The sequence below is a fragment of the Rhinolophus sinicus genome, chromosome X (genome assembly GCF_036562045.2).
Source record: "Rhinolophus sinicus isolate RSC01 chromosome X, ASM3656204v1, whole genome shotgun sequence".
Taxonomy (NCBI): domain Eukaryota; kingdom Metazoa; phylum Chordata; class Mammalia; order Chiroptera; family Rhinolophidae; genus Rhinolophus; species Rhinolophus sinicus.
Genome location: NC_133768.1, coordinates 43,277,346 through 43,302,259, shown reverse-complemented (window position 1 = coordinate 43,302,259; position 24,914 = coordinate 43,277,346). Strand labels below are relative to the sequence as shown.

The window sequence follows — 24,914 nt, the reverse complement described above, 5'->3', positions numbered from 1 at the left end:
ATGTCAACTATAATTTGATATATATATAGTCACAGGATGTGGAGTACAGCATAGGGAATAAAGTCGATGGAATTGTAACAGCTGTAATGAATATACGTTTTGTTTCTAGAAATTCTATTTAGATATTTTTCAAATCTACATCATATATTTGTTAGCATCTTGTTTCTTCTTTGCTTTTTTTATTCCATCGTTTATTTCTTTTAAAATGTCAAGTATATTTGTTTTATATTTTGGATACTTTATCATAGTTTTTAAGTCTCTCCTTTTGTTGTTTCTGCTTATTTTCACCCATGATACCTTATTTCCCTCATGTGTTATATGAGCTTTAGTTTAGCAAAAATTTATCTGTGGGAATCCCATGCAGTCTGAGTTGAGGGAATCCAGAGAAAACTTCCATTTGCTTCTTCCAGATACTCCTAGGAGTTAACAATTTAAAATCACTTTTTATTAAACTCTCAGCTTAGCATTTTCTGAAACACATGGATAGTGTAATTCTGAACAATTAACCCACCTGAGTGTAGACTTGTGTTTATACATTCTTATAGGAGGCATTTCCTAATTTTTCTCTACTAAGAGTCAAGCAAAGATAGATACATGTTCTTATTGTTTCCCTTTGCCTATATACACATTTTTTTCTAGTATACACTTTACTGAGGATGTAGCCCTTTGAGGGTCTCAGGTTTATTTGAGAATTTCAGTCCCAACTCCCTACCTTGTGCACACCTAAGCCTTTGTCTCCTGTATCTACAAGGTTTTAAAAACTCAAGCCTCTTGGATAACATGAAAGGCAAATTCCCCCAGGGTAGTTGTGGCTTCTACATTCACTTATCACTCTTTTTTCCAAGGTTTTCTTCATTTTGGATCCCTGTATTAAAAATGTGTCCTTTATTTTCTTGAAAGATCAGCAGTGCAGGCATTCCTTTTATCTCACGTTTCTAGGAATTTTTGTAGTGGGAAGTTTTTTTATTATTAATATCTAATCAAATATATTGATTGCCTTCCCATTTCATAGATGAGAAACTAAGACCCTAAGAAGAAAGTGAGTTGCCTAAGGTCATGATGCTGGGTCAACAATTAACTGACACCACAACCAAGTTTTCCTGATTCCTAGTCTAGAGTTCCTCTGCTCTGGGCAAATGTACCTCATCTCCCTTTCTTACTGAAGTATTTCTCTTATTTTCAGTCCTATGAGGATCTGGTTCAGCGTCTGGAGCCAGTTATAATGGAGCTAGAACGGCAGGAAAATGTACTGGTGATCTGCCACCAGGCTGTCATGCGGTGCCTCCTGGCCTACTTCCTGGATAAGAGCTCAGGTACCACTCTCCTCTCTGTTCCTGGCAAGGGCAGCTGGAAAAAAATCACATGTTTGAGAACCTGACACCAGCAATTGGTGGTTTACATCTTAGTAGTTAAGAGTACAGTATCTAGAACAAAGAGCCTGATCTCAGGTTCTTGCTCTGTCATGTGCTAGCTTTGGCAAATTACTTTAACCTCTTTGGTTTTAGTTTCCTCATCTGTAATGTGGGGAGAATAATGAAGTTTAAAGAAATCAACATATTTCACATAACATGGGCTATATATGTGTTAGCTTCTGTTATTAGTATTACTATCATTCTGAGCTAACATTTTCAAAGCCAACCTTAACAGTCTGCCTCAACCTGGAAATGCTGAGCCAGTATTTCTCTGAAGCATGCTATCATCAGGTGGTAATGGACCTTTTGTGGCCTTATGGTCCTTATTACAGGTTTCTGTCTTTGCTGTAGAGATGATTTCCTCAAGATAGTGATGTTTTCATTTTAAATGTTTTAAATGATTATTTCTTTTAAAAATATCCAGACATTGTAATTATATTTATACACTGACTTCATATACTTAATTGCAAACTAGGGCAGGTGGCCTGGCAAGGGACAGTTGTGTCACCTTCAGGTGTGAGAGTCCATTTCTGATGTGGATGCTGAAGTGCTGGCATCTCCGGAATACTGTGAGGGTGTGTGAGGACAGTGAGTGCAAAGTTGTATTTGAAGTGTGCAATGTCCTGCGGATTTGTATCATTTCTACCTTGCTAGTTTCAAAATCAAATGCACTTGTAAGATGGAGTCATGCAGAATTGAAACCCGGGGCACTTGAGAACTTGACATTGGACAAGTCATTTCCTCTGCCGGGTCCTCAATCGCCTCTCTGGAAAAAGGTGACAAGGGTTGGAATGGGGGTCCTTGTGTTGCTAGATTTCTGACACCGTCCACATCTCCGCTGCTCAGTGCTGTAAGGCGGGCACTGTGACCCAACTGTGCAGGTGAGGAAATGGAGGCTCTGAGAGGTGAACTGACTGGCCCAAGGTCACGGGGCTCAGGGGGTCAGGGAGGGATGTCGATCCCAGATGCATTCCAGGTGCCCTGCCCTCTCAGACACACATGGAGTGTGTGGGCAGCACGTGCACGTCCTGTTTGCACCCTGCTTTTCCTACTTCCTACCTGCTTTCGTGCACAGACCACACCAGCTGCTCACAGCTGGGAGCTATGGCAGGCAGGGCTGGGGACAGGCTCCTACCCCCATTACTCAGGTGAGGAAACTGAGGCCCAGAGAGATGATGCGACTAAGAATGCAGATCTCAGAGCTGGGGCACCCTCAGAGTACAACCTAGTCCAATCCTGTGCCTGAGAGATGGGAACTCTGAGGGCCAGAGAGAGGAAAAGTGGGGCCAAGATCATTTGTGGAGGCGGTGGCAGAGCTGGGTCAGAGACCTCAGGCAGGTAGCTTCCCGTCTCTGAGTCTGAGCTGTTGTGTGTTCCATGAGGAACAGTAACCCCTGCAGAGTATCAGTGAGGTTGGAAGGAGATAGTGCACCAAAGTGCTGGGGCCGGGCCGGGGCCTGGTTGGTTGTGATGGTGACAAAGATACAAGGACGAAGGGGATGGGCAAACAGGAAATCGCCAAACCGGATGTCTCAGGGGGATGGGAGGGCGCTGGCAGGCACCTTAAAGCCCAGGATGAACCTCAGGGGTGGGAAGCGATGAGGGGTGGGGTTCTGGGAGCAGTAAGGGCAGCCTGGGTGGGTGTCATCAAAGAGTGGTGAGAAGTGGGGGTGTTGCCCCCAGGACCCTGCGAGCCCCTTGAAGGCGGTGGCAGCAGACTGCAGTGGGCAGAGCACACATTCGAACTCAGAGGGTTCTGGGTTCAAAGCCCAGTGCTGTCACTTCCTAGCTGTGTGCCTTAGGGCGAGTGTCTTCCCTCTCAGAGCCTCACTTTCCTCATCCCTGGAATGTACCTGATCATCCCCGCCCCTCAGGGCTGTCTGGTAAATAAAACCTAGGCCCATACAAAACATGGTAAGTGAATATTCAGAAAACGTAATGCGTAGTAGTCAATAACTGGAAACAAGTGAATCGAGGAACGCTCATCCATCAACAAGACTGAGAGGAGTCAGAAGGTGCAGGCCCGGGTGGGGAGAAAGCTGTGGGGGCTGCCCGGGTGCGTGCACACCTCAACCAAGGGCCCTGGCGCTCAGCAGGGTGTCAGAAAACACTTGCTCAGGTGTACCGTGGGCCTGTGTGGTGGGGGAGCCTGTGGAAGGCCCGACCGAGGCTGCGGCGGGAGGAAGGCCTGCCTTGGCGTCATGGTTGCACTGTGAGTGAGGAGCTAGGCCACCTCCAAGGTGGTCAGCCCGACCCTCCTGGGGGACCCACAGTCTGTCTGCATTCCCTAGGGCCCTCCTGCCTCCTCTCTGCCCCCTTCCTCTCTGACCACCCTGCTCTCAGCACTGCACCCTGCAGGGTCGGGGGAGTGGGATCCTGGGGAGGCCCTCCCTGGGGAAGGGGTGTGGACAGGGGAGAGTGCTCTAAACCTGCAGGCCTGGGGACTTGGTGACCTCCCCAGCACCCTGTCTCTGATGGCTGTTTTTTCCTCCTTTCCAGATGAGCTGCCATATCTCAAGTGCCCTTTGCACACTGTGCTCAAACTCACACCTGTGGCTTACGGTGAGAGCCCCCACCTTCATCTGGGGAAAGGCACACAAAGGCCATGAGCATGCCTCTAGTGTCTACCATTTGCCCAGCAGAGTCCTGGGAGAGGTTCCTTGGATAGGTAGTTAGATGTAGTGGTGGAAGCAGGACTGGTGATGAGAAGGGCAAGGACTAGGATGGACTCTAAACTAGGGCCTGGCCCCAACTTTCTCTGTCTCTACCAAAGCACTGTGCGTAGAGCACCAAGCTATAGAAGGAGGGGAGGGTCCACAAAGGGGACCAGAATAAGTATACGTAGGGGCCAGATTAAAGAAAAATGTCAAAGACCAGCCTGGGCAGTTTAGACTCTTGCGGCATTAGTCAGCTGTGAAAGGTTTATGAGCAGGGAAGAGACAGACTCAAATCTCTTCTGGGGTGTGAACATGGCGGATGGTGTACTGAAGCACGGAGTCGAGTGCCATCCACAGGGATGGAACTAAGGGAGTTTTCACAGGCATTGGGCTTCCTCTGCCAGCCCCAGGCCCCAGTGATACCATCCCCCTCCTTCTTCAGGCTCCCCAGAACTCCCTTGTGACCTTCCACACCCATAACCATTGTCCTCTAAATAAACTTTACCTGGGACTGATGGCCCCAAGGCAGTGGCCCAGGACTCTTCCAGCATTTCACCATCTGACACAGCTCTGAGGATCTGCAGAGCTCCATCATTATTATATAGATTAGATTGCTGTCCACAAGAGTTGAGGGAGGACACAGAGATCAGCTCCTTTTATCTCCTTCCCATTGACAGTTGAACAACTGAGGCTCAGAGAATGCTGAGACTATTAGAGGAAGAGCTGGGAGGTCATCCCATTGGCTGCTTCTTAGGCCTGTTTTCCTCCACACATATCAGAGCTGGTGTAAATTCCCCTCAGTACAGGGCAGTCACAACTGCACACAGCGTGGCGCTGGGGATGTGGGTGGTGATGGGTGGGGAAGGGAATGACATCTTAGGGAAGACCTGTGCTTTCCTAGGGGGTTTATGGATGGACGGGTTGTTCTTTTTGAGGCTGCAAAGTGGAGTCCATCTACCTGAACGTGGAGGCCGTGAACACACACCGGGAGAAGCCTGAGGTAGGTGAGGGACTCCATGGCCTAAGCAGGCACATGGCGAAAGCACCTGTTTCCACAGAAAAGCCACACCAGTGTCTCAGACCTTGGGTGTTTCACACCATCACGTAGAATAACCAGCACCCAGGAATACTGGAACCACAGTGTTGGAGGCACCACAAGAGATGTGGGGCTAGAGCAACCCCTGCCAAAAGGCCTCTGGCTGAGATTCCCCCAGGCTTGTCTGAGAAAAGGTCAGGATCCAGGCCTGGCTGAAGGAGGGGAGCCTGGCAGTGAGGACAACAGACAGGGGAGGGGCTGGGGCTCCACACTGCTGTCTTCTTTATATTAATCCTGGGCTATCTCCTCTCAGAATGTGGACATCACCCGAGAACCTGAGGAAGCCCTGGACACCGTCCCTGCCCACTACTGAGTCCTTCCCAGAAGGTCAAACTGCCTGTTTCCTCACTGTCTTCCACCTTTAAGAACAGCTATCCTTGCTCTTCTCCTACCCTAAGAAAACTTTGGACTTGGCCTCACTGGGAAAGCTCTGCTTCCAGTGAAGAAGTCCTCAGCAGCTCCAAAGCAGGTCTTGACTTCTAGCTACAACTAAGGAGCTGTCTAGCTCTGGATGAAACTATTTTTCTTAATTTTTATTCACTTATCAATAAAAACTTATTTTATTGCCTATCAAGGGGGAGAGTAGGTCATTGTGAGGCTTCTCCCACAGGATCAAGATCCCGACCCTGTGAAGTGGCTCTGTTGCTGTGGGGTGTGGCTTGGGTGAGCGTTTTCTGAAAGGGAGGGTTTTGGGGTAGTACCTCAAAAAGTGAGGGAGGAGATAGTTCTCTGTGACTGCCTATGGGCCTTGTTCTTTAGTGGGCAGTGTGGCTGGGGGCATGACACCATCATCCCTATACTCCGAGAAGAAGCTGTACTTGGACCACAGCGCTCCTTTCTTCACCATCTCTTGCTGCCATCCTGAGTGATATCACTGTCCATATAAATAATCCAAATAATACCTTGGCCTCCAAGTCTCCTGGCCCCATCAATTTCACTGATCACCCGCTCCATGGATGTTGGCATCATTTAGACTTCTCCCTACTGTGACTTCTTAAATACAAGCATCCCACTATCTTACCGCTGACACGTTCTCCTTACAACTTTCTGTGTCGTCCACAGGAGCCCTAGCAGTGTGCCTCCCACACAGTATGCATGCATGTAGTATTTCTGGGCAGTTACCAGCAACCCAGTGCTGAAAAGACAGACTCATACACTCTCTGCCTTTGTTCCTTTGTCCTTCTATCACAACCACCAGCAAGACCCAAACCTTGAATAATCCACATTGCCTTTTTTTGTTGGAATCTACTACAGGGTTTCTGACCACTGCTTGAAGGAAATCTACATTTATCTGCTTCCATAGCCACCCTTAAATCCTGTTCAAAGTCAGGCGCACGCTCTTTTTTCTGTTACTCTATCCCATCCCACTTTCTCAGCGATGAGCTACTTCAGTCAATTCCTGACTATTCCTTATCTATGTTCTGTCCTTTTCTATTGGCTTTTGCCCCCAGTCTATGCAACATGCTCAGGCCTCTCTCCTATCCCAATAAAACCCTCCCTTGTTCCTGTGTCCACCTCTACTTACCTCCTTATCCTTCCATTCTTACACAAACATCTCAAAATGATTCTATACATACTGTCCAGAACCCTCTTTCTGCCTTCTGTTCCAGGCTTTCCCTTTCCTTATCTTTGTTCACGCTATTATCTGCTTGACTGCCATGCTTCCCCAGGTCTCTATCCTACTGAAGTCACACTTGCCTTGTAGCCTAAAGCTGGAGCCCACATTCCCGAAAGAGCTATGCTGATCTCTAGCTCTTCCATGAACCCAAACCGTCACTCACAACAACCTACACACAATAAAAGAAAAATACCCCGATTAATTTTGTAAATGTAATGTAACTTTGATACTAAAATATGACAGCACATTAAAAAAAAGCAAACAATAACGCAGGATTAGCAACCAGATTTTTCATAGCATGCCCCCTGCAGCTGATTGGTAGTATCTGCTTAGACTGCTGTGTGGACAAACATTCCAAGGAGGTACCTTGGCTCCATGGGAAGGACTGCTGCAATTCTAGCGGTATCTGTAAACATGGGAAATAACCTGAAAACAAAACCAAACAGGAACATATTTTAGCACCAAATATACTGTTTTCTCATGCTTCCTTCATTGTCCTCATTTCCCCACGCTGCCCTCCCACTTTGGGGTTTCTTATAACATCTCCCAGCTCTTATATCCATCCCCGTGGGCCTTGGCTGTGGAAATGCTGTAATTACCTGTAACCTCACTAGCCATAGGAGAAGCTACAGGCACCAAGACTGGTGGCTCCACCACCAAAGCCAGCACTGTTGCTCAGTCCACCGCCAAAGCCAGCACCACGGCTCGGTCCACCGCTGAAGCCAGCACTGGTGCACAGTCCACCGCTGAAGCCAACAATAGAACTGGGTCCACTATTGAAGCCAGTGCTGGTGCTGAGTTCGCCAATAAAGCCAATGCTGGTGTTGGAACCACTGCCAAAGCCAATGATGGTACTCATTGGTACTCAGTCTTCCGTCGAAGTTGGAATTAGGCCCACTGCCAAAGCCATCACTGATGCTGAGGCTACCACTAAAGCCAGCACTGGTGCCAAATGTGCTGCGAAAACCAGCATTGGTGACCAGTCCACCACCAAAGCCATCGCTGGAGATCAGTCTGCCACCAAAGCCAGCACTGGTGCTCAGTCCACCACTGAAGCCAGCACTGGTGCTGAGTCCACCACCAAATCCAGTACTGGTACTTAACCCATTGCCAAAGCTAAAACCCACACTGGTGCTGGGTCCATCACCAAAACTGGCACTGGTAGTTCCACTAAAGCAGGTGCTGGTGCTAAGAGGGCCACTAAAGCATAGGTTGGTGCTAGACACACTGACAAAGCAGAGGCTGGTACTGGGAGTGCCACCAAACCCAATGCTGGTGCTGGGAGCACTGCCAAAGTCAGTAGCAGTGCTAAGTGCCCCACTGAAGTCAGCACTGGTGCTGAACACACCGCCAAAGACAGAGTTGGTGGTAGGTGCACCACTGAAACCGGTACTCGTGCTGACAGCACTGCTAAAACTAGCACTGGTGTTGAGTGCACCACTAATGTTGGCACTAGTGCCAGGAGAGCCACCGAAGCAGACATTGGTGCTTAGCATACCACCAAAATCAGCAATGGTGCTGAAAGAGCCAACAAAGGAGACACTGGTGCTGAGTATGCTGTCAAAACCAGCCCTGGTGGTAGGAGAGCTACCGAAGCAGATACTAGTATTGAGTGTGCCACCACAGCTGGCACCAGAGCTAGGAGAGCTACCAAAGCAGACACTAGTGCTGAGTGTGCCACCAAAGCCAGAGGTTGTGCTAAGTGCACCACTAAATACCACACTGGTGCTAGGTGCACTGCCAAAGCTGGTACTGGTAACGAGTGCACTACTGAAGCCAGCAGTGGTGTTGAGTGTGCCTCCAAAGCCAGAGCTGGCTCCACTACTTAAACTGGTACTGGTGATGAGTGGACCACTGGGACTATAGCTGACCTCACCACTGATGCTGGTACAAGGGGTGCCATCAAAGCTAACGCTGGTTTCACTGCTGAAACTGATACTGGTGATGAGTGGACCACTGAGACTGGAGCTGACCCCACCACTGAAGCTGGCACTGGTACAAGGGAGTGCCACCAAAGCTAATCCTGGCTTCACTGTTGAAACTAGAGCTGGTGCTTGGTGTGCCACCAAAACTAAGGCTGGCTGTGCTGCTGAAGCTGGCACTGGTGCTGAGTGTGCCACTGAAGCTAATGCCAGCTCTGCCACCAAAGCCACCACTGGTTGCACCACTGATGCTAATACTAGCAGCATCACGGAAGCTAGCTCCTGCACTAGTTCCTCTGCTGAAGTTGATGTTGGTGCTGGCATCTGCATTTTCTTGGGATTGAGCCTCAATTTCAAGTGAAATTCTGCTCCAGGCCTGACAATCATTGCCTAATTGCTACCTTGTTAGGCAGTCGATATCCATGTCATCCCAATTCTAAGGCCCAGCCACAGCTTCCTCTCCAATTCCCATTTGGGCTCTTGCCTCAGCCCTGGCCTCAGCCTCAACCACAGCTACAGCTGCAGCCTGAACTTCCATCTCCACTGCCTCCCGGTACTGAGCAGCCCAGTCCTTGGGGTCTTTCTTCTGTACCTGAAATGGGAATAATAATCATTATAAGTAAAATAACATTTATAATTACATATTATGTACCTACTTAATGGGCTTTATATAAAACTAATAGCAGTATTTTTTTTAAGTTCTTAGTTACTGGGGCTCTAGCATGGGTCAGTCTTGAGATCAAATTTTAGCTCTGAAAACTTAGGTGTTGTGTGACCTTGGATAAGTTACTTAACCTTGCTGAGCATAAGTGTCTTCATCTGTAATATGGGAAATGATAAAAGAGTAAATATATTATGGATTGAATGTTTGCGTCCTCCCCCCCACTAAATTTCATATGATAAAGCACCAGGCCCCAATGTGATTGTATAGAGATAGGACCTTTATGGAGGTAATGTTAAATGAAGTCAGAACAGTGGGGCACTGATCCAATAGAATTACTGTCCTTATAAGAAGAGGCTCTCTCCCCACCATGTGAAGAACGCATCTGTCTGCAAGCCAGGAAGAGAGGCTTCAACAGGGACTGACTCTGCTGAACCTTAATGTGAGACTTCTAGCCTCTAGGACCATGAGAAAATAAATTTGTCATTTAAGCCACCCATGCTATGGTATTTTGTTATGGCAGCCTGAGCAGACTAATACAAAGTATGAAGAATGAATGAAACAATGTAAATTATGTTGAGCAGCACTCTGCCACATTAATGAAATTCTATATGTTTGTATATGAACTGCGGGCTTCCTTGTACCTGCCCAACTCTGCCCATAGCCTGCCCCAATGAGGGGCAACCCATACCTTCAATATGCCAAGTCAGGGCAGGATTCCCATTACCTTGCATGCAAACTTGAGGACTTTCATCTTGCTAGTCTCATGGTAGAAGCGCAAGCCCCAGAATTCATATTCAGGTGGTTTGCTGTTGGGAACCCTCTGGTATTCCAGGTACCTTGGAGAAAGGAAATGAAACTGTCTTCTAACCAAGCAAATCTGTCAACTAACCACTGGACACCAGTTGGCAATTTCCATTAAACAAATATAAACTCAGTTCCTAGAGAAGGATTTCCAAGACCTTCCTTCCCCAGACTCACTCCCAAACAGTTCATGGTCTTGGCCTCCAGTATTGAGCCATTTCTCTTTGGCTCTGTGCAAAGTAGTCACTTGGTGCTGCAGGGGAAGCGTGTATAGAGCATGATGTCACAGGAAAGCTAAAGTATCCTTCCACCTGTGAGGAGTAAACCCAAGTTCCTGTTGGGTGTGTTGTAAACAGAGGAGCCATTCTTCAGGCACCCTGCTCTGAGCACACCCCATAACATGGGACTTGTGTTTGATCTGGCCCAGCCTTCGAATGGTCCACTGATGGGAACTGTGGACAGCACTCAGTTTTAGGACACAGGATGCCCATACCTTTAAAGCTAGTGTAAGAAAAGGACTGCACAAGTACTTCCTGAACCAGACCAGCACACCCAGAACACTTCAGGGCCTGACAAAGTGCTAAAACACCACTTACTTCTGCTTCACGAACTCGTCTGTGATGAGTTTCCTCACTTTCCCAAAAAGCGAGTGCCTCACCCTGACAATAGGAAAAATAATCCATGAACAGAGGTCAGAACTTCCCAGATGAGAGTAGAGGCATTTCCCAAAATGGAAGAGAACTCTCCAGCACATGAGGCCATTTCAATGAAGCGAGGAAAGTAGTGAACACATACATGGTCACTAGAAGAAGGCCAAATGGTTCTTTGTCCTAGATGACAGCTGCAAGGGGAGGCAAGAGACAGGGACAGAAAATGAATACATGGAATTCCGACTGGCCGCCCATTCAGCTGCACGCACAGCCACTCACACTCACTGGACCGATTTCCATTCATGAAGATGATGCTGAGAAGCACCATGAGAAGACCTAGTTTGGGTGTATCCTTGGTCCTAGAGGAATAGGACAGAGAGAAGGTTTATGTCCAGCAGACGACCAGAGAAACAGACGACCTGACAGTAGGAATGCCCTGCCCCAGGCTTCCACACCCTTCAATCATAATCAGGCACCACTATTGTGTGCAGAGCTCCAACAACATGCGGGAGCTGAAACAGGGGCTTTTTAGGCCACCTTTCCTGACTCTCTAAGGAGATGTGGCAACAAAAGCAGAAGCCTCCCTCCCACCCCAGCCCTTTACCAGCTTACATTCCCAGTATGCCTGCAGAGGATTCCTGAGTGCTGATGAGAATATACAAGCTACTCTCCTTATCAATTTCCTTCAGATTGACTCGAAACATCTGCCAAGTAAAAGAATAACCTGTCAGATCACAAAATTTTCAGCCTAGGCATCAGTGACCTGAGAGAGAGAGAGAGAGAGAGAGAGAGAGAGAGAGAGAGAGAGAGAGAGAGAGAGAGATCAGTGAGATAATGTAAATAAAGCACTTAGCTAAGTGGCCAGAACACAGCAAACAGGCAACAAATGTGCCATTGTTATCAACATCATCTTTCTGATTAGTGGGAATCTACGGAGACAGAATGGGGAATGGAAGGGATAGGTGAGCATCTGAAATACATTATAGGACATATCCAGCAGCAAACAGAAGCTGGGACTAAGTTGGGTGGCTTGAGTCCTAGCTGTGCTGTTACTACTGACTTGCTGTGTGACCCCAGGCTAGTGTATATACCTCCCTAGGCCACTGTCTGCCCATCAGCACAGTGATGGGCTGGGTTAGCGAGTCTCTGTGGTACCCCCAGAAAGGACATGTATGCCTTTGTTCAATTCAAGGCTTCCCCATTGCGTCCATCCCCCAAGGCTGCCCCTTCGCTTTCTCCAAAGCGTAGCTTGCTCGTTCAATAATGTCTGGGAAATATTCACCATATTCTTGGATGACATCCTTCAGCATATCTGCAGGAATGGAGAGGTGGGAGGAACTGAGCTGAGCAGGGGCCACAAAGCTGCAGCCCTTTTGCCAGCCCTGTGGGGTCAGTGCAATCTGAGTCCTAAACTGTGTTAAAGCAAGATACCAGCCATGGCAGAATGTGAGGAGGGTAGGGGAGGACATATGAGAGAATGAGGAGGCCATAAGGGTAAATGGTTAGATCCATGGCATGGGAGAGAGGGGAGTGAAGAGGAGAGCTCAGGGAGGAGGGTTGGTATGACTCTACCTGAGCGTTTGATGGGGATCTTTGTCTGGTCCTTAACCAACAGGTATTTCACCAACTTATTTTCCTGGAGGAAGAGGAATACATTGGGAAATCTCAGTATGTTTTCATAAAACTCGGAAGGACAACAGAGAAGAGGGTGAAGAAGAGACTGGGCAACATAGGATTCTTACCCTTTCTTGCAAAATGGCCACATCTCGGGGTGGCAGAGGCCTCCAGCCCCATGGGATCCACTTGTAATTACTGCCACCTCTCTCTTCCCCATTCAGATACTTGGACTGCATCACCAGAAAGAAGGAAAGTCCAGAGTCACCAGGTGAAAGAGACGGCTCTGTCTCCTTACGCTGCCTCCTCCTGAAAGTCCCCTAAATCCTCCCTGTAGTGGAACCTGACCTAACCATTGGCCACCCTGCATCCTAGACTTGTCTTTCACCTTTCTTCCAGGAAGGCATTTCATTTTCCTGCCAGGACAGGAGCAACCAAAGGGCCGAGCCTGGGGTTCCACTTCTTTTGGCCACCACTGATTCTGCTATCTCTACCCCTTGGACAAGTCACTTCACCTCTCTGGGACTCAGTTTTCTTATCTGTAAAACTGGGACCTATGATCCCTAGCTGGTAAGAGTTACTTTCAAAACATAAGAACATAACCTGTGTGACTATACCCAACACAAAGCCTGCCACATGGTAACTACTATGTAAATACAAGTTGAATTATATACAGGTTGTAGCTAAGTGTATGAATGTCTTATTTCCCCACCAATCTGAGCTGCCAGGGAGCAGGAACTACATCACATTCTTCTCAGCACCTCTCACAGCCTATGTGAGCACAGGGACTAGCTCAGAGTAAAAAGGCTCAGTAAAATTTTGTAGAATAAATGAATAAACTACGAGGATAAGAATGGAAACAAAAGGCAAAGTTAAGGATGGTGTATCAGAGATCTCACCTTTCGGTTCCTCTTGCCCAGGGTCTTGGTTGTGGGCTCCAGACTCAACTGAGCCAGGTAGTCATCTGCCAGGGCCTGGACAGTAGCAGCAACCTGAGTCTCAAGGGCATGTATGTTGGTCTGAGAGCTGGGCATCTTGGCCTGGGATCCTTGGTCAACAATTTGAATTTGGTTGTCAGCTGCCCTGGACTTAGTAGCAGTCTTCCGGGCCCTGGACCCTCTCTTAACCTGGAAGTTGGCTGTTAGGGCTTGGTTTGTAACCATTTGAGTAACAAGTAGGGCCTCAGAGATCTCATAGGCAGAATTTTCACCCTTATTGGTAGCTTTTCTGCCTTTGGATTTTTGGGGCCGGAGAGCTGCTGCTGAGGCCTCAAACTGCCTGATACCTCTTTCAGTGGCATTTGGGGCCTCTGGGAGCTCTGTGTCAGTATTTGTTCCTTTAACAGTTGCCTTCTTGTCTTTGGAGGCTTTTTTAGTTTGAATGGAGGCTGCTGTGGCCTTGGTATTGGTTGTCTCATTGGTAATTTGACCTTGAGTGGTAGTTGTGTAGGTGGTAGCTAAAGCCCGTGAGAGCTCAGTGGCACTAACTATGGCCTTATTGGCAGCCTTCTTAGCCTTGGGAGCTTTCTTAGGCTTGGTGGAGGCTATCAAGGACTGGAAATTGGCTGACTTACCGGCAAGTGGAGCCTGGGTACTCTGTGGGGTGACTGGTAGGTTTAGGGCCTGCAAAGGTGACTTGATCTGTGTAGTGAAATTCTCACTGCCAGCTGGAGATTGGGAGCCTTGGGCTGCCTTAGCAATGACTCTTTGTCTTGCTGGCTTTCTTAGGCTGAGTGGTAACTGAAGAAGCCTGAGTACTGGCTGCCTCGATGGTAGCTGAAGCCTAGTTGATCTGGGGGATGATTGGCAGTTTTAAAGCCTGTAAAGGTATTGTAGGCTTGGTGGTGGTAATCACACTGGCAGATGGGACTGGAGGGGCAGCAGGTATGGTATTAATAGTAGTCTTAATAGCAGCCATGTAGGTTTTGCTTTTCTTAGGCCGGTTGGCAACTGGTGCATCCATGGCCAGGGGTCCTTTGTTGCCGCCAAGAGAGTGTGCATCAAACACTGTCCTCTTCAGTGGTCTCAACCTGTACATCTGGAGGGAAGTGAAGCTCCAAACTCCCAGGGGGAAGCAGAGGGCCCTACACACTTAGAATTATGATCAGCTTATCCATCTGACCTCCCTACAGCCCACCATTTTCATGAAGACCTCCCTCTGATCAGTGAGAAGGGGAGGGTAAGGGAAGAGGAAGGGGGCAAAAGAAAGAGACAGGCAGGTGTTTTTGTCCTCCTCCACCATGCAGGGGATGACTAAGACAGGCCAGGCAGGAAATTATGTAACTAAAGAGTGGTAGGGGGCTCAAGAGCAGGAAGTGAATATAGGATGGGGCAGATGGGCTGGTGAGAATGCAGAGAGGCCTCACCTGCAATGGGGATATCCTATAACTGTAGTCATTTTTCCTATCCATTTTTCTGGAATGCCAGGTAACAGTTGAGCCTGATGGGAAGGGGTCTGAGTTAGGGAAGAATAAGAGGGAGGTGGAAATTCATCAGACCTCCTGCCTATCCTGAAAGAGTGGAGAATTTCATCTAACCTTGGGCCCCAAACCCTCAACTACTGGGTTCTCAGACCTACAAACCTAGACCGGGTTTCCAAACCCTAGATCCTTTTGCCTACAAGAAACCATAAGTCAGTTCTACCATCTCTCCCCTTCACCCTATACACGTCCCCTACCGCAACTTAATAGTGCGCGTGCGCACCGATCAGATGCGGGGTGGGGAGGGGTGGAGTAGCGGCACCCCGATCTAAGGCCCTCAGCGCTCAGCTTTGGTGGACCGAACAATCTGACCACCTCAATCTGACGTACACTCCCTGCTCTCAGAGCAAAAGAACACCTCGGCCCACCCGTGACACACTCTTTCTAAACTGTATCACATCTCAGTCCAACCCTTCCCCCAATACGGACCCCGTCCTCCACTCTGCAGCTCCTCTTTGCACCGCCACTTCCCCAACACCGCCTACCTTTCCTTAGCTGTACAGCCACTCACCGCCCCTTCCAGATAAGCCCCCTCCCTCCACTCTGCAGTATTTCTCCGTTACCTCCCCTTCCTTTAATACGCCCCCTCCTATCTATCTGCAGTAAGTCCCTGCACCGCCCCTACCCCAACACCACTCCCCCACATCCATGTCTGCAAGTGACAGATCCCGCCTTTTCTGCAGCATGGATACCCCACCCACAAATCCAACGGTACTATGCTTTTGTGTATTCCTTGTTCCCGGAACCTACCGGGTTCTGTCCCTTCCTTTTTCAAACCAGAATCAACTGGGTACCACCCCTCTCTTCTCCCGTCTGAGCCAGGTCATTACAGCTGTTCAAATGGGATTCTGCCCCATCCTTTCCCTAGGTCCCGATCCTTACTTTCTGTGCACCAAACCAGATACTGACCCCTTTCTCCAGCCTAAGGGAGTCCTGAAATCACCTATCGCCCTCCCAAACTGGGTTCTGCTCATGTCTTCCTGTCTTCTGAATGATTTATTGATCTCTCCTTTCTGCATTACCAAACGAGTCTGCATCCCTCGTTTCTGTGGCCCAAACAGGGTCCACATCTCTCCTTTCTGTGGCCCAAAGGAGATTCTGTCCCCTCTTTCCTCCCGTACGATTCGGGTCCAGGCACCTATAAAACCCAAACACTTTGATGCAGTTAGCTCCTGAACGCCTAGCAGGTTTTCTTCAAACCTTTGGAGCATGTGAAATCAAGCCTGTTGAAGCTGCAGCCCAGAGGCCCCCAAAGAGTCTTCACTAAACCTGGACACCTTAGCTCACCTTGTCCTTTTGAGTCCAGAAGGCGTCAGCTCTCTCCAAGCCTCTCCTTAGGTCTGCGCCTGTCAGCTAACCCCTCCCCAGCTGGAAGTGGTCCTGCCCCTTTCCACCTCTGGAGAGGTCTCCTTCCCTGCCTGTCAACCTCCCCACCCCCACTTCCATCTTTCCATGCTCCTCAACGTGGTCTCCTTTCTGTTTACTACCCCTTATTCAGCAATCACTCTCTCCTATTCTCAGCTGATTTCTCTATCCCTTGCCCTGTATCCCCATTCCTATTTGATTCCTCTGTTCCCGCTCAGAGAAACGCTGCTCTGAGCCCCCGCACTAACGCTTGCTACATCCCCCTCTATACCAACACTAATTACATAGTGAGTTGCTGTAGCGTGTGGGGGTGTCTGTCTCCCCAGGAGTGGCTCAGGGAGGCAGGGACCTAGGTCATATTGATTTCTGTCTCACAAGTATGACAAGATGAAAGCTAAGCACTAAAAGATAGGGTGCCCCCACATCATATGCAAGTCAGAATAAAAACAGTAAATGTAAGAAAGTCTACCAAAGGTTTTTGTTTATTCCCTGATGATTATATTGATGCTTTTAAAGAACATCAACATAGCTGAAAATTTTTATTGCTGACGTGTTCCTCCTTTAGTTGTGCACTAAGCAAGTACTTAGCCTCTCTCTCTCTGTGTCTCTGTCTCTCTCTTTCTCTCTCTTCCTCCCTCTCTCTCAATGGAGCACTGCTCCCCAGTACAGAAAACAGGTCTCTTTGGGCGCTCATTTATTCACTCAATCATTAAATATTTGTGAGCACACAGCTGTGCCAAGGCTCTTGTTGGACGCTGGGCAAAGACAAGTAAGAGAGGATGCCTGTCCTCAAAGAACTCATATTTATTCTTAAGTTCTAAAACAATCGTGAAGGAAGAACTAATACTATCATCATTTCACCGTTGATGAAATTAATGTCCGGGAAGTTGAAGTGCCTTGTCTAAAGGCACATGGCCAGTAAGTGACAGAAGCAGGATATGAACCCACGTCTGGTTGATTCCAAAGCCTGACACTCACTGTGCTAGGGCTGCTATTTGGTCTACTGAAGGGAAGAGAAAAGAATCCCATATTGGCCCTGTACTTTTCTTTTCTCCTCTCTCTTCCTCTCCTTTCTCTTGCCCGTCCTAACACCCTTATCTATCTGCCCCCTTGCCTCCCTCTGTCCAAGTCTTCTCTCTCTCTCTATTTCTTCTTTCCATTCATGTACTTTGTCTTTCTCTAATGCACTGGTGAAAAGTTTCCCAATGGTTTCAAATGTGCCCAAACCCATGCTAAGCATTGGAGATGCAAAAATGGATGAGATTCAAACCCTGTGCTTGAAGAGGTCTTCATTTAACTGGCATGCATAAGAATACTTCATGTCACCTAGGAATCCCAGAGCAGGGTACTGAGGGAGCTCACAGAGGAAACCACCAACAGGAAGGCACTGGAAACTTCCAGAAAGGGTATATTTGATCTGGGTCCTGTGGGAGGAGGAGGACATTTGCAGAAAAGAAGGGGAAAAGAAAGAGTTCTCCTGGAGGACTTTGGGCTCTGAGGGGCTCCTCTTGAGAGTAGGGGCACATGGCCCATTGGCGGATGGGTCTGTGCCCTAATGTGCCTGCTTCCCATCTGCTTCACTCCACTCCATTCTCACGGAGGCCCTCACAACCATATTTCAAAGCACAAAGCTAGCCATACCTACAGCCTCCAAGGGTCCTCTTGGCCTGCAGGCTTAAATCCAAGCTCCTTAGCCTGTCATTCAAGGCCCTCCACGATAGGCCCCTGCCAGCTCTCAGGCCTCAGTCACAGTGAATGACTCTCCATCCCCCAAACACTTCTGCTTTCTACCAGTGCCATACCTTTGCTCAAGCTGGTCCTCCTCCTGGAATGTCTTTGTTCCCCACTCCAACCCCACCCCCATGCCTGCCTATAAAAGGCCTGCCCTCCTGAAAGGACTGGTTTGAAGGCTGCTTTCTCCAAGAAACCTTCTCAGATCACCCGAAGATAATTTCCCCCTTAGTCTTTTGCATGGCTCCGTCAGAACACTTAAACTGGGTGAGTGCTCTCTGTTTACCGGTTTATTCTCTGTCCTACCTGCTGGATTCTGAGCTCTTTTATGGCCCCATCACATAGGTTTGGTTCATCTCTGAGACCTCAGAACTCATGTCCTGCTTCGCACAATGGACATCAGAGTATATTATGTTACCTCTTCATCTTTACTTCTTCCTGTGCTATTTATCCCCTCTCCTCCCTTTACTTCCTCCTTCCTCCCATTGTTATTTTTGAATTTTTCATTAAGCCACTCCAAAAGCCAGTGCTATCCCTCAACTTCCCTAATAAATGATACAACCACCACTCATTTTAAGTCAGTTTGGGGTTGGATTTTATCTTACTGGCAGCCAAAATCATACTTACACAGAAACTGTCATCAAATTGTTACCAGTAGAGACTTCAGCAGAAGTACAGAGTATGAGAGTATGTTGGCTAAATCTAGTGATCCTCATAAAAGTTACTATTAGGTTGGTGCAAAAATAATTGTGGTTTAAATGGTTAAAAATTGCAAAAACCGCAATTATTTTTGCACCAACCTAATACCAAAATTAATAAACAAACAAACAAATAAATAAATAAAATAAGCTGCATCTGAGACTGGCCAGAATGAAAACCAATTAAGCATGTAATTATAGAAATGCAAATTACCATAAAGTAAGACACCACTTTTGTCTACTAATTAGTAAAAACTAAAAATCTAAAAAAAAGAGAAAGATTGATAATACACAGTGTTAAGGAGAATAGGAGTATCTCATTCAGTATTTGTACAGGTATACATTTGTCCAACTACATTATCTGGTAAAATTAAAGATAAGTATGACCTATAACCCGAAATTCCACTACTAGGTAGTATCCAAGAGAAACATGTTTCTAAGGATCCATGAACATGAACGTTTATTGCAGAATCATTTGTAATACAACAGAATTAGAAGGCTGCCACAAATTAAAAAGAAACAGGCAATTTTATAAGTAAACTGTGGCTTGTTAGTTCAGTGGGCTACTTTGCAACAGTTAAAATATATATCAAAATGGATATTTACCTACTGATCTTTTAATATGATACTATTTATGTGAAGTTTGAAAACATACCACACTACACATTACTTATGTATACATACATATATAGTATTGACCTGTAGTTTTTCTTTTCATGTAATGTCTTTGTCTGATTTGGGGTTCAGGGTGATAGTGGCCTCATAAAAAGAGTTTGAAATCCATCCTTCCTTCTGGATTTTTTGCAACAGTTTGAGGAGAATAGGTGATAATTCTTTTTTGAATATTTGGTAAAATTCAGCTGTGAAGCCATCTTGTCCAGGGCTTTTGTTTTTTGGAAGCTTGTTGACTACCAATTCAATTTCCTAAGTAGTAATTAGTCTATTCAGATTTTCCATTTCTTCTTGAGTTAGCCTTGTAAGGTTATATACTTCTCGAAAATTATCCATTTCTTCCACATTGTCTAATTTTTGGCATGTAGTTGCTCATAGAATTTTCTTATTTTTTTTGTGTGTGGGTGTTTCTGCAGTGTCTGTTGTCACTTCTCCTCTTTCATTTATGATTTTTATTAAGTTGGGTCCTCTCTCTCGCTCTGTCTCTCTTTTTTTTTTTTTTTTTTTTTTTTTTTCATGAGTCTGGCTAAGGGTTTTTCAATTTTGTTTATCTTCTCAAAAAAACAGCTCTTGGTTTCATTGATCTTCGTATTGTTTTTTGGTCTCTATTTCATTTATTTCCTCTCTGATCTTTGTTATTTCCTTCCTTGTACTCCCTTTGGGCTTATTTTGCTGTTCTTTTTCCAGTTCCCTTAGCGGTAAGGATACACTGTTGATTTGAGATTTTTCTTGTTTCTTTAGGTAGGCCTCCTTTGCTATGAATTTCCCTCTTAAAACTGCTTTCTCTGCATCCCATAGATTTTGTGTCATTGTGTTCTCATTTTCATTTGTCTCGAGGTATCTTTTGATTTCTTCCTTTGTTGACCTATTCATTATTTAGTAACATGTTATTCAGCCTCCATGTATTTGTGTGTTTTCCAGTGTTTTTTTTCCCCTGTAATTGATTTCTAATTTCATAGCACTAGGGTCAAATAAGATGCTCAAAATGATTTCAGTTTTCTTAGATTTATCGAGACTTCTTTTGTGGTCTAACATGTGGTTCTTCTTGGGAAAAGTTCCATGTATACACAAGAAGAGTGTATATTCTGCAACTTTGGGGTGAAATGCTCCAAAAATATCGATTAAATCCAACTGGTCTAATCTATTATTTAAGGCCGCAGTTTCCGTATTGATTTTCTCTCTGGAGGATCTGTCCCTTGTTGTCAGTGGTGTGTTGAAGTCCCCTACTATGATAGTGTTGCTGTTGATCTCTGTCTTTATGTCAGTCAATATCTGTTTTATATATTTTTGTGCTCCTACATTGGGTACATAGATGGTTACTAGGGTTGTGTCTTCTTGTTGGATCGATCCCTTTATTATTATGTAGTGCCCTTCTTTGTCTTTTATTATATTCTTCATTTTAAAGTCTATTTTGTCAGATATAAGTATTGCTACTCCAGATTTTTTCTCATTTCTGTTTGCATGAAATATCTTATTCCATCTCTTTACTTTCAGCCTGTGTGTGTCTTTTGATCTGAGGTGAGTCTCTTGCATACAGCATATGCAAGGGTCTTGTTTTCTTATCCACTCAGCACCCCTATGTCTTTTGATTAGAGCATTTAATCCATTTACATTTTAAATTATTATTGATAGGTCAACAGTTATTGCCATTTTGGTGTTTGTATTTCCGCTCTTCATTAGTGAGATTGTTCTTGTCTTTCTTCTGCTTAAAGAAACCCTTTTAACATTTCCTGCAATGCTGCCTTGGTGGTAATGAAATCCTTTAGCTTATTCTTTTCTAGGAAGCTCTTTATCTCTCCTTCAATTTTAAATGATAGCCTTGCTGGATAAACAACCTAGGTTGTAGGCCTTTGTTTTTCGTCACTTTGAGTATCTCCTGCCACTCTCTCCTGGCCTCCAATGTTTCTGTAATAAAAAGTCAGCTGATAGTCTAAGGGGAGCATCCTCATAAGTAACCCACTGTCCATCTCTTGCTGCTTTTAAGATTCTCTCTTTGTCTTTAACCTTTGTCATTTTAACTATAATGTGTCTTGGTGTGGGCCTGTTTGGGTTCATCTTGGTTGGAACTCTGCACCTCCTGGGCTTGTATGTCGATTTCTTTCACCAGGTTAGGGAAGTTTTCAGTCATCATTACTTCAAATACATTCTCCAGCTCTTGCTCCCTCTCTGCTCCTTCTGGTATTTCTATGATGCACATGTTGTTGCGCTTGATGTTATCCCCCTCTTAAACTATTTTCATTGTTGTCTATTCTTTTTTCTTTTTGTTGTTCTGATTGGGTGATCTCTACTAACTTGTCTTCTAAATCGCTGATTCGATCCTCTGCTTCATCTAACCTGCTGGTAACTCCTTCAAGTGTGTTTTTTATTTCAGTTATTGTATTTTTTATTTCTAACTGGTTGTTTTTTATGATTTCTTTATCCTTCTTTATGTTCTCACTAAGTTCCTTAAACATTCTTATAATCAGTTTTCTAAACTCTTGTCTCTGATAGGTTGGTTACCTCTATTTAATTTAATTCCAGTTCTGGAGGTTTCTTCTGTTCTTTTATTTGGGACATGTTTCTTTGTTTCCTCATTCTGCCTGACTGTGTTTGCTTCAATGTACTAGGTAGATCCCCTAGATCTCTAGAGGTGGGTGGACTATTGTAGTATGTGTCCTTTATATTGGGAGTACACAGTCTCCCTATTCTCCTGTGCATGTGTTCCAGAGGTGTCCCTTGTGTTGTGTGTATTCTGCGGTTGAAGTTGAGCTTTAATTGCTTTTGGCTTGTCAGTGGGTGGTATTGACTCCCAGGCTGACTGGCTGTGAGAGTTGTCTATGCTCACAGTGTATGTGCTGCTATGTGAGAGTTGACCCTTCAGATGAGGCTTGGCCTCTATGCGCTCTTGTGCCTGTAGAGAATTCCCTCTGGGTGTGTCACTTGTAGGTCAAACCTGGTAGTACTCTGGTTTGGTCTGGAGTTGGCTTCTGGGTGTGTTGATTCTTGTGACTCTTGGGCTGGGCCCTGGTAGGGCAATTTCACAACAAAACAAACCAACAAGCACAACAACAACAACAATGATAACAAATAATAAATACAGTCACATATGAAAACAACCAACAACCAACACTCAACACACACCAAAATATCAAAAATACAAAAGCAACATACAAAAACACAAAACAAAAAATAGCAACACCAAAAAAAAATCAAAACAGAAAAATGGAAAGAAGGAGGAAAAGTAGAGCAAGGAAAAGAAAAAAGAAGAGAGAGAGAAAGGGGATAAAATTATATATATATTAAAAAACAGCACCAGTCTTGGCTTAAGTCCACCAAGCTATCTCCACGTTGTCCTCTGCTGTACAAAAACTCCTCTGCATCTTATGGAGGCAGAGCCGTCCACCTGGCACCCAGAGTGACCTTGGCAACGCAGTTCTAGATGGGTGGTGCTATGGTATGTGGTTGGTAGTTTTTACAAAGTCAGTGTAGTTTCTGCTCTTGCCTGCACAAACGCAGGCTGAGAGCACCACATCCAGCCACTGGGAGGTGAGCTTCTTTCCTGTGTGGAGGTCTCCTGGGTCTTAGGGCACTTTTTCCACCAGGGGGTGTGGAGGGGAGGGTGTGAGATTTCTGAGTTTCTGAAAGCCCAGGGCTGCCTCTGTCACCCCCTGCAGACTCCTGCGTGTGTCTCAGCAGATGTAATTGCCCTGCTGGGAGCTACCCAGGGTAGGCAGTCACCTTTGTCTCCCTGGCAAGCCCACCAGTGTCACACTAGTCACAGCCTCTTCCCTAGGTCACAGCTGCAAACCAGCTCTTTCCAGTTCTTGAGGGTTACACCTTCTCTGTAATCTGACACTACTCCTTCCCATTCTGGGACTAGTTTAAAACTCTGGAAGGGTAGGGGTAGGGAGAACTGTGGGACAATGAGGAGAGGGATCCACGTATGTTGTTTTCTTTGCTTTCTGTCTGACTTAGAGAGCCCAGCTGCAGTTCTCAGCTGAGGACTCTGCCTGGGACACTGGGCACCACTGTCCTATGTGCTGATCCTTTGACAGGACTGTGGGGTGCAGGGAAGGAGGCCACACCCTGGCTGCTGAAATTTCCGGTCTGCATCCTAGGACCCCCTATCCACACCTCTCCCTTCCCTCTTCCCCCGCTCACCAGGTTTGCCCACCTTCAGGTAATCCTCGTGCATGTCTCTTAGCTGTTCTGTGTAATGAGCAGAGAATCCTTTGATGAGCTACAGACGTTCAATTTGTGGTAACTTCCAGGGAAGAACTCAAGAAGCCCACCTCACTGGTGCCATTTTTATGATGTCACCTAAAACTATTATTTTAAGGTAAACAAAGTTGAAGTCTTTACCTACCTGATTTAAGATTTTTCTCTGTCTTTGGTTTCCTGCAGTTTGAAAATGATATGCCTAGGTGCAGATTTGGGGGGTATTTATCCCGCTTAGTGTTCTCTGGACTTCCTGGATTATTTAGTGTCTGTCATTAATTTTGAAAAATTCTCAGTCACTATTACTTCAAATATTTCCTGTTCGTTCCTCTCTTTCTTCTCCTTCTTGTATTCCCATTAACATATGTTACACCTCTTGTAACTGTCCCACAGTTCTTGAATATTCCCTTATGTCTTTTTTTCATTTATTTTTTAAATTTATTGGGGTGACAATTGTTAGTAAAATTACATAGATTTCAGGTGTACAATTCTGTATTACATCATCTATAAATCCCATTGTGTGTTCACCACCCAGAGTCAGTTCTCCTTCCATCACCATATATTCGATCCCCCTTACCCTCATCTCCCACCCCCCACCCCCCTTACCCTCTGGTAACCACTAAACTATTGTCTGTGTGTATGAGTTTTTGTTTCTCATTTGGTTCTCTTGTTCTTTTGTTGTTTTTGGTTTATATACCACATATCAGTTAAATCACATGGTTCTCTGCTTTTTCTGTCTGACTTATTTCGCTCAGCATTATACTCTCAAGATCCATCCATGTTGTCACAAATGTTCCTATATCATCTTTTCTTACCGCCGAATATTATTCCATTGTGTATATATACCACAACTTCTTTATCCATTCATCTATCGAATAACATTTTGGTTGTTTCCATATCTTGGCCACCGTAAACAAAGCTGCAATGAACATTGGAGCACACGTGTCTTTATCTCTAAATGTTTTCACACTTTTTGGGTAGATACCCAGGACAGGGATTGCTGGGTCATATGGTAATTCTATGTGTAATTTTTTGAGGAACCTCCACACTGCCTTCCATAACGGCTGCACCAGTCTGCATTGCCACCAACAGTGTCTGAGGGTTCCTTTTACTCCACAGCCTCTCCAACACTTGTCACTATTTGTCTTGTTGACGATAGCCATTCTGACTGGGGTGAGGTGATATCTCATTGTGGTTTTGATTTTCATTTCTCTAATGATCAGTGATGTTGAGCATTTTTTCATATGTCTTTTTTGCCATTTGTATGTCCTCTTTGGAGAAATGTCTCTTCAAGTCCTCTGCCCATTTCTTAATTGGGTTGTATGTTTTTCTGTTGTT

The 24,914-nt window shown here is 45.8% G+C and overlaps 2 protein-coding genes and 1 non-coding gene across 13 annotated transcripts in view; 1 reads left to right on the top strand and 2 right to left on the bottom strand.

Moving 5' to 3' along the window:
- PFKFB1 (6-phosphofructo-2-kinase/fructose-2,6-biphosphatase 1) overlaps nucleotides 1-5,735 on the top strand; it is a 65,732-nt gene extending 59,997 nt beyond the window's left edge. For 5 of the 11 annotated variants that reach the window (XM_074324146.1, XM_074324150.1, XM_074324145.1 and 2 more), the window contains 4 exons: nucleotides 1,184-1,313; nucleotides 3,506-3,624; nucleotides 3,912-3,974; nucleotides 4,971-5,069. In XM_074324146.1, coding sequence (XP_074180247.1) covers nucleotides 1,184-1,313; nucleotides 3,506-3,624; nucleotides 3,912-3,974; nucleotides 4,971-5,003 — 345 coding nt within the window. In that variant the 3' untranslated portion in view covers nucleotides 5,004-5,069. Of the gene's footprint in view, nucleotides 1-1,183; nucleotides 1,314-3,505; nucleotides 3,625-3,911; nucleotides 3,975-4,970; nucleotides 5,070-5,418 lie in introns of those variants that run through there. The other 6 variants (XM_074324147.1, XM_074324144.1, XM_074324151.1 and 3 more) reach the window with 3 other exon arrangements.
- LOC109438836 (trophinin) lies at nucleotides 1,240-23,553 on the bottom strand. Its single transcript, XM_074323297.1, is given in 18 exon segments — nucleotides 1,240-1,347; nucleotides 7,150-7,209; nucleotides 7,383-7,648; nucleotides 7,650-8,721; nucleotides 8,777-9,297; nucleotides 10,094-10,205; nucleotides 10,767-10,830; nucleotides 11,064-11,179; nucleotides 11,433-11,524; nucleotides 12,053-12,132; nucleotides 12,393-12,456; nucleotides 12,563-12,667; nucleotides 13,334-14,144; nucleotides 14,146-14,404; nucleotides 14,407-14,439; nucleotides 14,442-14,517; nucleotides 15,936-16,051; nucleotides 23,520-23,553. Coding segments are annotated over 16 exon segments (3,810 nt in total). The 3' UTR covers nucleotides 1,240-1,347; nucleotides 7,150-7,209; nucleotides 7,383-7,393.
- On the bottom strand, nucleotides 10,437-10,565 carry LOC141569796 (small nucleolar RNA SNORA11). The gene has a single exon (XR_012493591.1). It is a non-coding gene; the product is annotated as a small nucleolar RNA SNORA11 (small nucleolar RNA).
- Nucleotides 23,554-24,914: the final 1,361 nt, after the last annotated feature.